General features: G+C 38.8%; 1 protein-coding gene across 8 annotated transcripts in view; it reads right to left on the bottom strand.

Moving 5' to 3' along the window:
• Nucleotides 1-2,894: 2,894 nt before the first annotated feature.
• Nucleotides 2,895-16,050, bottom strand: part of LOC122057566 (RNA polymerase II C-terminal domain phosphatase-like 2) — a 33,990-nt gene continuing 20,834 nt past the window's right edge. Inside the window, exons 14-17 of one of the 8 annotated variants that reach the window (XR_006133562.1) lie at nt 11,696-11,856; nt 11,062-11,113; nt 10,815-10,888; nt 3,185-3,252 (exon numbers count right to left, since the gene is read on the bottom strand). Coding sequence is in view for 3 of the 8 variants with exons in the window: in XM_042619706.1 (XP_042475640.1) it covers nt 8,159-8,231; nt 10,815-10,888; nt 11,696-11,856 (308 nt within the window). In the remaining 5 variants the exon portion in view is untranslated. Of the gene's footprint in view, nt 3,253-7,160; nt 8,232-10,814; nt 10,889-11,061; nt 11,114-11,462; nt 11,857-16,050 lie in introns of those variants that run through there. The other 7 variants (XR_006133563.1, XM_042619708.1, XM_042619707.1 and 4 more) reach the window with 7 other exon arrangements.

Here is a 16,050-nt window from a genome sequence, read left to right as displayed (position 1 = left end):
CCCCCTTCTGTTGTAAGCAAAACTAGTCTGTACTATGACTCAAGTATCCAATTTAATATCAAAATTATTAGAACCATTAATGAGAGAAAATGCTCATGAATGACGATAAAAGCCTAATTTTATAATTGAAAAGTCTCTAATGAGCAATGGTCAGTTGCTTAGCGCAATTGATTGGCACGTAGTGTGTAATAAAGCATTTTTACCTAGGAGGTCTCAGGTTTGGCACTCCCATTCCACATCTAGTTCCCACCCCCTTGTATCCCCTACAATGTAAATCCCCCCAAAAAAATTCCCCAATGAGCAGCTATCAATTGCTTAGTGTAGTTGATTGGCACATAGTGTGCAATAAAGCATTTTTACCTAGGAGGTCTTAGGTTTGGCACTTCCATTCCACATCTAGTCCCCAACCCCTTGTATCCCCCATACTTTGTAAATCCCCCTACAAAAAAAAAAAAAGTCTCCAATGAGCCTGAGTGATCTAGAATCATTCCGAGGAGTCTATGAAAAAATGACTAAAATTATTAATCCATTTATTTAAAAATGGTATGAAAATGGTTTGATTTGAACATTAATCTATAAAAGATTCTACTCATGACCTAGCAATATTCCCTTTTAAAATGATCTATTGACTAAAACAGTTTATACTTTCATCCTATCAAAAAGTATTTCCAAATAAGCTTTACCAAGCATTCTGAGTTAGGAGGATTATAGTGAAAAGTTAATGGATTTTTCAAGTCCGAAGGAAAATAATTAAAAAATAATAATTAGGTTGACCCATATGACCCAGACCAGCCCAGACGAAAATAGGCCGATCAAACCATTCCAAATAAGTTTCCAATGCATTTTAAGTTGGGAGGCTCCCGGTTAAAAGTTAATGGATTTTCGAAGTTCTACGGAAAATAATTAAAAAATAACAGTTAGGCTGATCCATATGACTTAGACCGGCCCGGACCAAAACTTGGCCCGAAAACCATTAATATCAAATAACCGCATCTAGTGCACTAGAACTGACATCATCAGGCATTGGCAAATAATCAACCCGAGTTGGTCAAGCATGAACCAGTGTCGACCAAGCTTCACTGGACAACAGTCAAAATCCATCTCGTGCTAGCCTAGAAATACCAGAATTTTGTATTACAAGAAAGGCAAAAGGCTAGGCACATTGATGTACCGTATGTTATCACCCATGTGTGTCTCTCTTCTCCTTTTGTAATGACCTTTACCCTTTTGTATGATACCCCATCGGTGCCACCTGCTAGTTTACAGCACATGGGCTATGTGCATATCCCTCTCCCACAATAGGACTAAACCCAAAAAACCAATAAAGAGTTCATAAAATAGCATGCAAACATTTACAAAAAAATAAAGAGATGCAAATATTGTTAATAAAAGTCACATTTCGTTAAGGGGCAATTACTATCACTCTCATACTTACCATATATTCATTCGAAGTCCCCTATTTTTTAATTTCTTTTCTAATCCCCATAACAGCAAAATCTACCATTCCTTCCCTATTATTTTTAAAAATTTTAGATTACTAAACCCTTCAATCCTAACTGGCTGCTCCCATCGACCCTCGTCTAGGTCCTTACTCTCTCTGCAACTCTCGCCCACCCCCTCTCTGCTAATCTGGCTCCACCCTCTCTGCTACTCTGGCATGGGAATCTGGTCCGGAAAATCAGATTCATAAAATCTTTCTTTTTCTATTTAAACGTGAAGCCTCCATTAGTGATCAAACTCTACTTACCTCCAGTATCCGAGCCAATTCCTCATTGGATTATGCCTAAGCATTGTCGAATAGGTCTCTTTCTCATTTAGGAAGAGAGAACTTCATTGTCAACTTAGAGGTCGAGACCACAAGCAAAATGAAAGATCTTTTCCGTGTAAGACTACATGAAGGTCCAAAAAGGCAAGGGCAGCGTTACATGCCCTAGCCCCTAGCCAGTGACAGGCACCGCAGGTGAGGTGCACGAGTGAGCGAGCGACTTCCATTACATAAGATTTTTCTCAAGACTTTAGCCTTAGCAACAGCTGCTAACAAACCTTCATCCACTTCATTAATCGATGCTAATCAGAGTTTATCATCAGCTTGTCAACAAGCATTGTCGTGCACTTCATACTAATCCGAGTTTATAAGTGACCGACTTGAGAGTCCTTTATGAGCCGATTCACACCTCTAAAGATCTCGACACCGATCACGGTTGATCAAGGGAGAAGGAGATGCTGAACTCTGCCGGTGGAATTAGAAAAGAAGATGAACGCTGAGTAAATATGGGGTGAGTGTAGTAGAGTGATGCTACTAATTGCCCTTTTCTTTAACCCAAGCAGCCAAGAGAGTTTCCAAAGTCAAAACTCCCAACGGCCAAGCCCCGGGCCTGGCAAGGAGCCCAAAAAAGAAAAGGGATTTTCTTTCTCCCAAGTGGCTCAGTTCCATCTAGGTGTACAAGTAAAAGGAAAGGGAAAAAATAAAATTCCCTTTTCCACGTGGCTCACACCAGAAATAAATGAAACCTAACAGCTACAAACGGTTCTTCCTCAGATAAGGGTGGTGGGAGTAACAAAGGAATCATTAATGGAATTTACGGCTAAATACAAATTTCCATACATAAGTAACCTCGACGGCCACAAAACCATTAACTCAACCACCCATCCTGAAAAAAATAAGCATTGGCTGCTTCTCACCAAAGAGACAAATTGGACCCAATTAAACTGCCAAGGAAGAAATCATGACTAATGGCAGGTAATCACCACGTAGACTGTAACCTCATGCCCTTGACGGCAATATACAACTTTCATCTGGATCTGATCCTAGCCGTAGCATCGAGTATTCGTTCCCAAGATTGTCAAACAGAAGAAATCACCAACAGTCAAGGAGGCAAAAATGAGAGAGCAAGGAAAGAAAAAGAAAATATACCTCTTTTACTCTTTTTAACAATGATCCCAATAGGGATAGTTATGGGAGCCACATGACATTAACTGTACAAAAGCTCAAATGGAAAGACATGCCTTCCCCCCTCTAAAAAAAAAAAAGCAGGGAGCAATATAGGAAGGGCTATTCCTTCGCTAAGATAAGAGAGGATACCTCAACAAAAGCAATTCCCAGCTTTAAAGGGAACAGTTGGGATTGGCTATTAAATCTCAAACCTGTACAGTCAAAATGGTCACGAAACTGGATGCCCTGACTATGAAAGCCCTTGTAGACCATGCACGAGTTCCTCTTTGGACCGTTTAGTCAGAATAGCCTGTGATGAGCTGGAAATTCAATAATTGGAAGGAAAATTAATCAACATACTGGTAACTTAGAGAGGGAGCAGTAAAAAATAAAAAAAGATATTTTCGCTCCTTTCATATCCAAATAGTGTCATAGGCTACTTGAAAAAGATTGTGCCATTCCGTTCATCTCATACATTTTTTGCTGACATCATGATCTAAAAAAAGGGGAATTGCTATAAGCACTACAATGATGTAATGGAATCTTATACACTTAAGATTTTATTGATCATTGGATTCCTCATGCTTCTGGATCAATGGTGAGGATGGACCTGGAACTGGCACAGCCTACCGATATGCATAAACCCTGAACACGCTATCCCCTATATATCCCACCCCCCAACTCGATCTGGGTCATTAGATGGAACTGTGAATGGGACTGACTGTGTATATGACACTGACAGAGACATAGAGTAGGGTCTTATGCACCCGAAACATTTGCATGTCGGATCTGCAGTCTCTGTGCATACCTATGGCTATGGAAAGACCCCAATTCAAGCTTCACAAGAGAACTCTGTTTCTCTGCTCAACTAGCCTTCTAGATACCTACATAAGTTAAAATGACTTCACCCAAATTATTTCCACTATTTCAGTTGGAATACCACCGGACCTTTGAGAATTTGGGGCTGTGCTCATGTAACAGGAAACCAGCCTCACGAAGCAAGGACAAACCGAAGGGAGGAGGGGGGAGGATTATGGGTGGATGTGGGGACGGGGGAAGAAAATGGATTTTGGGAAGGAAGGGAGGTCATTGGTAGAGGGGGAAGTTGCAGCAGGAAGAAATCCAGTGGAGGGAGGAGTAGCAGTGGACAGATCGAATGGAGTTGCAGAAGCTGAAATTTGGCAGGGGTTGCAAAGGGGGGGCAGTGTGATGCAGGACAGGTTTGGGAAATCTAATACAAGTTTCCCTTACTGTCCCACTGCCTCTAATTGATGAATAAACATTGTGGTTGAGGCTATAATGTAATCTTAAGTGGGAAAATTGGGACTGGTAGAAAAAGAATAGGGGAGAGGAAGAGGGTGGTAGCGTAAGAAGGAAGAGTTTGGGTAGAGAGGGGACTTGGAGGATTCACACCATCTTGGATTCATCCCAAGAGTTGCAGTCACTCATGCTGCAGAAAAAGAGAATAATCTTCCAAGTTCCAAATACTTTCATTAATTCATTCATGGACAAATTGCCTAGATCTACTGGATAACAAAAAAATCACAAAATTATTAGGTACAAATTAAGTTTTACAATCACAAGTGACCATTTTAAAAAGAAATACCAAATCCCCATACCAGTTAAATAACCTAAATGGATAACCTAAAATACCCCCAACATCTCTCTCCTTTCTTCTTCCTTCCTCGGATGATGGAACGCCTCCCCTGCAACCCCACCCTGCCCTCCTCTATGCAAACCTGACCTGCACGAATGTCATTGCCACCCATTCCCTCCTTCCTCCTCTCGCTCTCTCCCCCAACCCTCTCCCTCCCCGGCAAACCTGCTCCACCATGCTCCCCTGCCCCGCCTAGCTCGAAGAAACCCAAGCCAGCAATCGATTGCTGTGAATACCATTGTATCTTCGCTACATCAAGGATTCAAGTGAAGGTCACACTATGAAACATTGCTTGTTTCTTTGGAAGATGGGAAGTAGGATAAGTAATTTGTATTGATTTAGAAATTCTAAGAAGATTACAAAGTTGCAGAAGGGGTATTGTCCTACCCATTATGCTGATGGAAGAGATTAAACTCTCCAGCTTTGAACATATAGAATATATTTTCACAGACGTGACATAATCCTGACGAAGAGAGAGAACGTTTCGGGGGTTCTAAACCCTTAACCGTAAAAGGGCCTCGGAGAGGAAAGTCAAATCCTTGATTCCCAAAATCAGTACAGGAAAACAAATAAAAAATAAAGGTAGAAAACAACCAAGAAGAAAGATGAGTTTGGAAAAGTAGAAGACAACAGAGCTACTACAGGGGGGTAGGGGGGAGAGCAGGAGAGGGAGGGGCTGGATGGTGGCGCTGGCGGTGGCACTGGTGGCAATGAAGGTGGTAGTGTGAGGCAGGTCTGCACGCTGGAGGATGGGGCAGAATTGCAGCGGGATTGCAGGGGAGGAGTTCCATCGTCTGGAGAGAGGAGAGAGATTTTAGGGGTATTTTAGGTTGTTCCTTTAAGTGTTTTAACTCATATGGGGATTTGGTAAATCTTTTCAAAATTGTTACTCGTGATTGTAAAACATAATTTATACCAATTGATTTTGTAAATTTTTTTTATTATCCAGTAGATCTAGGCAATTCTCCCTTCATTCATTCATTGTCCTGCCATCATGAGTACAAAGCCTTCATAACATGACACAACAAAAAACAGTTTTTTCCTAAAATAACAACCCATATATAACCACATATTGAACCTCTAAGCAATTATTTCCTAAAACAACTAATCATATAACAATAACATAATAACAACACAGCACAACAATAAAATAAGATAGTCTGGCCCAAATAAAAATACAAGAAGATAATAAAAGAACTTACACATAATGCTGGTCATCTAGCCATAATGAAATGAGATGTGTTTGCATATGTTTGTCTCCTCTAATAAGTCCTAAATCCCGGAATGATGTTCTCATCATAGTGGCTACACGCGTCTCCTCTAATAAGTCCTAAATCCTGGAATGATGTTCTCATCACAGTGGCTACACGTGTGTGTGAAAGAGAGAGAATAGTGGGTTACTGGGGAGATACAACGGGGTGGATTGCAGCGGGGGAGAGGAGACTGGAGAGAGATGGTTGCAGAAAGGTGATGATAGAGAGAGATTTTGTGGATGTGGAGAGATGCAGAGGACAATGGTTACGTATGGTGAAGCAGTTGTGGAGAGAGAGCGATACATTGGTGGAAAGAGACAACTGAGGTGTCTCCATGTTATCCGACGGTCAATAAGGTGCCAGTGTACAAGATTCTATTACATACTGCTAGTGTATAGACCCTCTCCCTTAATATATATATATATATATATATCTTGGTTCCACTATGTGTTTACGCTTTCAAAATAAAAATGTCATGAAGCCCAACTTCGGTGCCTGAAGTGGTCAAAAATTTTCTCTTAAGCTAAATCTAATTTAGGTTGGTCTCAAAAGAAGGAAAAAATCTTTGGACAATGGCTTTCCCTTTCTCAATAAGAACTTGGTTATTTATTACTCCTTGCAGTTGGTTGCTTGTTCCAGTACAACCCTAACTATTAGAACAGACCGAAACATCAAAAGCAGAATCAGGCCATGTCTGGATCAAATATGTGGAATTGACAAATCTATAGTGCTGTTAATACATAAAAATGTGTTACATAAAAAGTTAAACTTAATTACTTGCTCCAGTCACCTGATCAGATGACTTCACAGAACCAAACAAGTCCTCCAGGGTTTGGATGAGATTCTGTAACAAGATCAATTTCCAGCAACTAAAAAAGGCATACCCAATGCACGAGGCTCCCGCCACTGCGGGGCCTGTTGAGGGCTATGTAAGGGTTTCAATTTGAAACTGAAAGTCAATACCAAATCCAAAACCGAGCCGAATTGATTCGGTTCAAATTCGGTTCTGAGTATATGAGTATTCACCTTGGCTCGGATTGGTTATAATGCAAGGTATAGGAACTGCCGTTTAAACCGAAACCAAACCAAATTGATTCGGTTCAAATTGTGGCAAGTGTTTTTTGCAATTTATTATCATATATTCACATGCTATGGTCATAAAGCCCATTACTTGAGCCCATTATGGATGGGCATACTTTGAGCTAAAAACTATGGCCTTTGGTCCATCACAATTGTAAGGATTTGAGAACCAGAATCGAAGAAAAAAGAAAGAAAAGAGAGACAAAGAAATTGGTGTACCTTGAGAGTCAACCATATGTTTGGGACTTCTCCTTTCATTCAATATCTAACTACCTATTACATAGTCATAACCCAAATAGGAAAGTAGAAGACATAATCAAAAAAGGAAACTAACTTAGCCAACAACTATCCTAAACCCAATAAGGACACTAACAAAGATATATCAAATATAATCCCACAGTATGGAGGTCTATAGTCACCTATAGCTCTCCAACCGATACATGCTCTCATATACTCTAACACCCCCCCTCAAGCTAGAGTACACACATAGCACCAGAAAGCTCTAGTTTCAACCAACAAAAACTCCAATGACCACAGAAAGAACTCCAATCAACCATCACAAAGCCATCAGCAACTCCAGTAGCAATGAAAACCCTTCCATCCAATACCAACAAAAGCCCTTCCCAAAGATAGCATTCCAACAACCACATCAAAAGACCTTCCCAAAGAAGGCACTCCAACAGAAACTGTAGCTCCCAATAGCTACCACAAAAGCACTCACGAGCCTCAAACAAAGATCTTCCCAAACGGACGTTTCACAGAAAATTCTACAGATAAATAGGTAGCATCAGGTGGTTGGGGACCAAACAACATCAAGTTGTTGAATATACCAAACAGCTTCATATCATTGCATATATCATCTTTAAAAGAAAAAATAGTTGTTGAGGACACACACGAGCATAAACATCTTCAAACGAAATAAACAAAAGAAAAACTAATCTCGAGTGGCTGAATCCCTATTCTACACTTCGAACTGCAAGTATTTCTTCATCTTCAATGGCAAGTGAATGCCCTTCGTGTTATTCTTCCTAACCTTCCCTTCGTTCCTGGCTTTGCTAACCTTGCCCGACCCAACAGCCCTTCCAAGCTGCTGATTCAAATAGGGAAACTCAGAATCACCAACCAAATCGGAAACTCAATCCTAAACTTCGGAGTGGAAAATAGCAAAAGGCAGGTTCTCTGGATGTTGGCAAACGGGCATGAGAAGAAGCATCGTTCCCTACTGGAGATCCTTCACTAAAACCCCAGGAAAGCCACCTCTTCTTCATTTTGCTTTTCTGTCCAAGGCTCTTTTGGAGCGGAATGAATTCTGCTAATGTGCATGGAGTTTAGATGAACTTGAGCAAACAATCAATCATGAGCAGCAGTACGCAAGGACAAAATATTTTCTAACAACCTTCCCCATAAAGAATCCCATTACCAAGAGCACCACAAGAAAATAATTTTCAACCTCCCCCTTACTAGCAAATCTAAACAAATAACTCCAATTACCACGCATGCAAGTACCAATTTTCCCAAGAAGTACAAATTCCAAATTGAGCTGATCCTCGGCCCACCAAGGGAAAAATATAGACCAATAGTAATTCAGTAAATAATCCATGCAACCTTGGGTTGAAACCCAATATTGGCCACACTGATGGGACCACCCAAACAAAAGAATACTCAAAATATGGCAACAACAATAGACAATGGAAATTTTCTAAATACATTAAGATCTCATTGGAGAGTGGCAGAATGGTAATTAAATTGAATCTTTAAAGAACACTTTGGAAGGCACGATTGGCGTTTAACCTGAAGTTTCAGGTAAAATATCGCAATATCAATGCCTATTAAATTCAGCAAGAAATCCCAGCAACCAGCAAACAACTGTATGGTTAGTTCTGAAATCAGGAATTGGCAATACCTCAAACATAATAGCAATAGGAGTGAATCAGCAGAGAATCGAAGGAACCAAGTACCAACCTTCATTCTTCGACCAAGAGAAGGCTATCTTCTTCAACCTTTGACCAAGAATCGACCAGCAGAGAACCAAATACAAAGAACCTCAGTAAATCAAGAGGTGCACAGTAGCAAATCGAAAAGTTGAACCAGAAATTGACACACCAGGATTCCAACAAAAGTCAGAAAACTAAATCGATAGGTAGCAGCAATCAGTTGATTAAGCTAATCAGCAGACAACCTTCATCCTTGACAGCCACGTAACACAATGCAATGATGCAAATACCAGCAGATCATTCATTGAAAGAACTCTCTCAAACTAAACCCAATCAACCCAGGGTTTTGAATGAACTTCTTCAACTCAAGGATCTATCAGATGCCGCCAGGGAACTCCAAGAACAACAAGCAAAGAGATCGATCAAACCTCTCCAGCCGATACCCATGGAAAAGCCTAGCTCCCTCTAGAAGACAGCAATTGAACCAGCAGAACAAAGTAACACTCACCAACAACTTTTTCCTTCTATTTTTTTATTTTTTTTATTTTTTTACCAACAGTAGACAAACACAACACTTTTTCTTCTTCTTCTTCTTCATGGCTCTGATACCATGTAAAGATTTGAGAACCAAAATCAAAGAAGAAAGAAGAGAGAGACAAAGAAATTGGTGTAACTTCGGAGTCACAACCGTATGGTTGGGACTTCCCTTTTCATTCAATATAGACTATCTATTACATAGTCATAACCCAAATAGGAAAGTAGAAGACATAATCAAAAAAGGAAACTAACTTAGCTAACAACTATCCTAAACCCAATAGGACTAACAAAGATATATCAAATATAATCCTACGTATGGAGGTCTATGGCCACCTATAGCCCTCCAATCAACACATGCTCTCATATACTCCAACAATCATGGCCCAAGAGTGGAACTGTATATATTACTGAACTAAAACCAAGCTACAAAACCGAATTAAAACCATATTCCAGAACCGAATTGGAGCCGAAGTTGAGCTGAACCAAATTTAATTGGCTTGAGTATCCAAATACAAAACCAAGTCGTTCCCAGTTCGGTTTCGGTTCACCATCTCATCCCTTTGAACAGAACCAAAAAACCAGAACCGAGCTGATTGACATTAGTTAAGAGTCATGATGAACGCAGCCTACCCCCACTTTGCAAAGATTGTTACCCGACTCGAACCCATGACCACTAGATCACAATGGAACAACCTTACAGTGGCAACGAGCCCCCCCCCCAAAAGAAGTAACCCAAACACGACCTAGTCAATGAGGTACATCCTTTAGAAATACTTCCCAGATATTAGATGAAGGGATAACTTTATAATAATAATAATGGCCAAACCTCCTCTATTACCTATTGACCTATATATTTCTTCCATGAAAAGGGTTTCCTGCAAGCTGCAGCTGAAGGACACTGATTGGAAAGCCTGTCTGCATGAGGTCAATGAGATGGTGATCCCAGGGACAAGTTGTTTACACTGATTATTAACATCTACACAGATTTACAGTCACATATTGAAGATAAAGTTGGGGGAGGAAAGAATTTTACCCTGGAGCTTTATATTCAAAGATACAAAACGCTATCTTGAACATCCAAGAAACCAGCCATTTTTCCATGTGGTAAAACAGCAAAGTGAAGAGGCAGACCAAGTGGGGGCACCACGACCTCAATGATATTAAGGACAGAAATTTTAAAATGATTCTTCGCAGTGCTGCGCCACTGTTGAGATAGAGAACCCATATAATTTTTAAAAGGTTACTTTCCACTCCAACCCTCTACAATGAAAATGTTCATTGCAACCCCCCCCCTCCCTTTTTCCCCAGGGGACTACTTGTCAGCCTCGTAGCAGCTAATGATTAGTTGAAAAAAGCCCTTATTTATCGTTTACAGTTCTCTCTAAAAACAAAGGGAACAAAAAGGTATCCTATAACATTACCTTGGTGAATTTGAACGTTTTTGTGCTTGATTACTTATCATGGATCTTGAACCACCATGTACATCTTCAGGAGCCTGTAATAAAAAATAAAAAAAAAATTACTAGTCAAGAAGCAGAAATTAGGCCTTAAAAATGATTAACTGAAAAAATCGCAGGCAATGGATCAATATTACCAGTAACATCTACATGTTCAAGTGAAAAAATAAAAAAAATAAAAAAAACTAGTAAATTTATATTTTTTTCTTACAAGGAGAACATGGTTTTCGGACATTTTCTCCTTATAACTGTTCACATGTTTGCTGAAACAAAAGTCACAGAAACAATATAAATTACAAGTCTGGAGAGTTCATAAAATTATATTAATGAGTGTTAATGCAACAGCAAACATATCTCCAGGCAAGTTTGACAACTTACTCCAATGCAAGACACAAGTGTGAGACAATTGCACCAGGAGAGGGGACAAGAGCACTTATACAGCAGTTACTTAGATGTTAAAACAAGACTAATTTAAGTTTATTCCTATGAAAGGAAAACAAATTTTACTCCATTATATGAAAAGAAAAGGCATATATATATATATATATATATCTATGAGGTATACAGAGAGTTGCTTGGATAAGAGCTAGAAAGCAAGCCAAGAAGACCTACCCCATGGAAGGGGAAGTTCCGCGCTTAAATTACAGTATGATGGGCAGACGCGTAAGCCTCTTTTTCCACCTCTCACATCTTGATCAAACATGAGATCCATAGAAGAACTCCAGAAAGTATACCCAATGTTACCCGTCATCAGGAAATTTTTCGTGCTCTAACCCTTATCCAAGCAAGAAAAACGAATGTTTTAGCTATCAAAATTAAGCCAATTTTCTATGACATCATCAAACCTCAGAAATTCCGGCATTGGGTAAAGCTTCTTCTTTGTGCTGCTCCTTCAGTTCAGGATCCACAATTTCCCATAAAAATCCATTTTCACTTTTAAGAGAAAGCTTATCCAAATCTTTATCCACAGCTCCAGAATCAGGGGCAGCATTGTCTTTATATTCATCTGTAAAATCATATATGCAAGAGAAAAAAAAATCAAATCGGTACTTAAATGCCATAAAAATTTTAAAAGATGGAATAAATGCATTGAACTCTATCAGATGCAATACGTCAACAAAAAGAGAAGCGGCATTTTTGCAGCAGAAACGAAAAAAGATGAAAAAGGCAACCAATTAGAATATATGAATAATATGAAGGCAAACTACCATCGAAGCATGCTTCCATATATGTTAAAGGTGAATGTTTCATAACTGATATGCAACAACAAAGTCAATCATCCATTTTATCCCCTAGAGCTTCAACACACTTAAAAAGGGCAACAATGAACAAATATTTATTATGAAAGTCATAATAACAATACTGATGCTACAGCCTATATGCATATTCCTCTTGACCTTTTACATTATAATACTTAAAAGCCAGCGCAACAGTAATCCAAATGTATTCCCCTATTTTCATATACGCGTACATGAGTTTTTGAACTTGTACTCTAGACAATAAGTATACACATTTACTGATACAACAATATTTACTCATAGTATGTGTGTACATGTGCGTGCAGGCGTGTGACTATATATATTAACACTTGTTTCTAATCATTAGAACCATAGATTTACAGATATATAAACATTAACACTATAATCATATTTTTTTATGAATATGCATTACTATAATTGTATGCCTAGATATGCATATATAAATGGTTCATGCACAAATACTATTTAACAATTTAGTTATTTATTATTATTATTTTATTGATATAACATGTAAGTACTATTTATATATGCATCTACTAGAACTTAGAAGTAATCAGCAAATTTACAGTGGTAAGAAAGGCCAAAATGACCTGGGTGAAAGGTGGAAGCGATCAGGAAGAACATGAGTGCTTATGATTTAACAGCTGCTATGGCCCTAAATAATGGTGAATAAGGATTCCAACAACAATTGTTTGGGATGACACTGAAATGAATCATCTATGAATCACAACTAATAAGTGTATTAAGTACATAATTAGGTATACTTTAGGAGTCTAATTTCATTTTGATTTGTTCATACCTACATTAATAAAGCAAAGGTAGGGTTCCCTGGCATCAATGAGTTATCTTATTTAAAGTTTGTTTACTTTAGGAGTCCGATTGCACTTTAATTAGTTCATACCTAAAATCAACTTAACATCAAATCACAGGTAGCCCTACATCAAGTGGTTAGGATAGATGGCAGGGAGAGAGTTTTCTCTGTTTAGGCTTGTTAGAAGACTATCGTGAGAAGGAAGGAGGACTCCTGCGGGTTGCGCAGACTCCTCCCTCCTCCCTTGTTGGTTTCCTAAACTAATTAGGAAAGTCCTAGTTCTACTAGGACTGATGTTAGTGATGTTAGTCTAGAAGTTAGTTATCCTAGTCAAACTAGGAGAGTCAGAGTTCAACTAGGATTAGTTGGCTAATTAGTTTCCTATTATGTCTTCATGTCTCTAGTCCTACTAGGACTGCTGTCCTATTCACAGTTTATTTTTAATAGATGTTATTATATAATGAGAAGAAGAGGGCAGACCCAAATCACACGATTGGGACTCCCTTTCTCTCTCTCTCTCTCTCTTATTTCTTTCTTATTTTACAAGGCTCAATAAAAAATAAGGAGAAAAAGAAGATATGTAACTCAATGAATAAGAGCAGGGTGGGTTAAGTAGAGAGGTGCTTCTAAAGTGCCATGTGATGGACATATACACTAAAACTAAAAATAAAATTCAAGCCAACAAAGGCTCTCTTTTGGTATCATTTGTGTTTTTTGTTTATGGCCTATTTTTTTTTATAAATAATTAATGAAAACCGTTTTTTATCTAAAAACAAATTTGTTTGGTAACTACTAAATATAATAGATTGTAGAATAAAAATAGGTTTGGTATGCCTATACGAAGAATAATTTTCAGAGTTCCATTGCATCCCCGAGCATTCCAAGTGAGACTTTCCCTGAAAGGATTCCCATCCAATAGTTGATCCATCTTCCATTAGCTAACCTTCGCATCCTTATGCCTTGTCCAGATGAACCTATTCCAACATCCACAACCAAACAGATGGTGGGCACTGTTGGAGGCTGGGAGCCAATTCATAGAGCAGGTACATAACCCTATATAACATTGGCATACACCTTATTCGTGCCATTCAGAAACTTAAGGGCGTTAACTACATTGGCATTCACATTGGGGTTGAAGCAGTGGACCGATGGTCATGGAAGGGATAACAGTAACCCCCTCTTCCTTGCCATCTCCCACGCTGTGTCCTCTGTTATATCATCTTTCCATAACAATACCATTCCTACATAATTCTTCGTCAAAAAGATTAACTATTCCTCTGCATAAAATCAAATTAATTTTCTCTTCTATGTATGGACTACTACACGTGAAGCACAGTTTTACTTCACTCTTTTTTTCTTTTCCTCCCAATGTTAATTAGCAGATAGCTATTGAGTCTTGACATAGCTGGGATTGCTCCAGCAAGTCTCATTTTTCTCCCAAAAACAAACAAGGCAGAGTGCAATATTAGATTAATAAAGTATCTGGCAAATCAGGAAGCTAATATAAGTAGGTGAAGAGAGAGGCAAATCAGTAATCGACTCCGGAAGCAGAGGAGGTGAGAGTGCGGCACAGCATGTGCCCAGTGCGTCCTCGCTGGTGTCCCAGCATGTCTCTAGGCCATGGCAGGTCAGAGCCGGGTGCATCCACAGCTTTGAACCCAATCCAGCCAGTGGAAGATACGGAAGAGAGAGGAAGAGTTCACAGAGGTCACAAGAATGGCAAGAGGCAAAGAGTGTTGAGAGGAGAATAAGATAGAAAACTGCAGACACATAATGTAGTGGATCAGAGAGATAAGGCTTTGTCTCGGCTCAGCTAGGCTGAGCACTAATATGAACTCCTCCTTCGTCCGCTTCTTCTATGTGCTGCTTTAACGATTGGTTGATTGATCTGAGATGGGGTTGCAGGAAGGAGGGGAGGAGGATGGGGTCGGGACATGTCTTTCTAATTAAAAGAAGAAATGGCACTCTTACCCTCAACTCTGGGACAATTTAATCACGTGCTCACATAAGTGAGCGCAAAAAATGAAGGAAAACAGTTTTTGCACAGAATACAAAAATAGGTCTAGACCCCATTATGGATTTTGTGTTCTACTGATTTTTTTCTTTAAATTAGAAATAGGACCCATAAGTGATACCAAACACACATATTTTTGTGTTAAAAAAAAAAACAAAAAATGATACCAAAGAGAGCCGAAGTTGTATAAAGCTGAACGCTGCACATCAAAGAGAACACATAGGCAATATAAGTGTAGCAAAGATAATGATATTGAAATGGACGACTGAAAAACTAGAAAAGATAAAATAAGATATAAAAAAGAATTGGGATGATTTAGGAGTAGATCCGATTAAAGATAAGTTGAATAGAGACGTTGGATGTGGTATGAGTGTTTCCAACAGAGGCCTTTGAATGCAATGTTAAGGAGTCATATAGTGATATAGTTATGTATATTAGAGGAGCTAAAGGAACAAGGGATAGATTGAAGATTACTTGGGGAAAATGAATAGCTTAGGGTTACTCATAAATATGGCGTTAAACAGGATGTAATGGTAAAACAAGATCAACATAGCGAACTACCTTGATTTGGGAAAAGGCTTATTTGAGTTAAGTTTAGTTTCTCCTTGATTAGTTTATAACTTATTATTATAAGAGTTTATAACTTATTATTATAAGTTGTTGACCCAAAAGGTTCTTTATTTATTATGTGTTTTGGATATGAAAACTCTGTGATGTGTGTTTGGGAGTTCTAACATGTTTTTTTAAATGTTGAAAGAAAGATGGAACCCCAGTCACCGAGGTGAAGCTAATGATAAGAATGATGGTATGTTGAATGATGAAGGATTGCTGATGACGGTCTAGCATAGAGAAGCTATGGTCTTCCGTAAGGTGAGAGACTCAAACACTTTAAAGGCAATGCAGAAAAAGTCTTTCATGAAGATCAAGATTATCTAAGCTTTAAAAGTGTTACTTCTATGTAATCTTGATGCTGATGTCCAACAAGAATGAAAGCCCTATAGAAGACATGAAAGGACCTAATGAACGGATGATAATTTGTACATGACATGGGAGGAACCTCTCTTTCTATTTCTAATTGAAGAAGGGTTTCCATCCTATAGAGTGAAGTGATACCCC

Source organism: Macadamia integrifolia, chromosome 12, assembly GCF_013358625.1.
Source record: "Macadamia integrifolia cultivar HAES 741 chromosome 12, SCU_Mint_v3, whole genome shotgun sequence".
Taxonomy (NCBI): Eukaryota; Viridiplantae; Streptophyta; class Magnoliopsida; order Proteales; family Proteaceae; genus Macadamia; species Macadamia integrifolia.
This window is presented reverse-complemented; position numbering and strand designations above follow the sequence as displayed.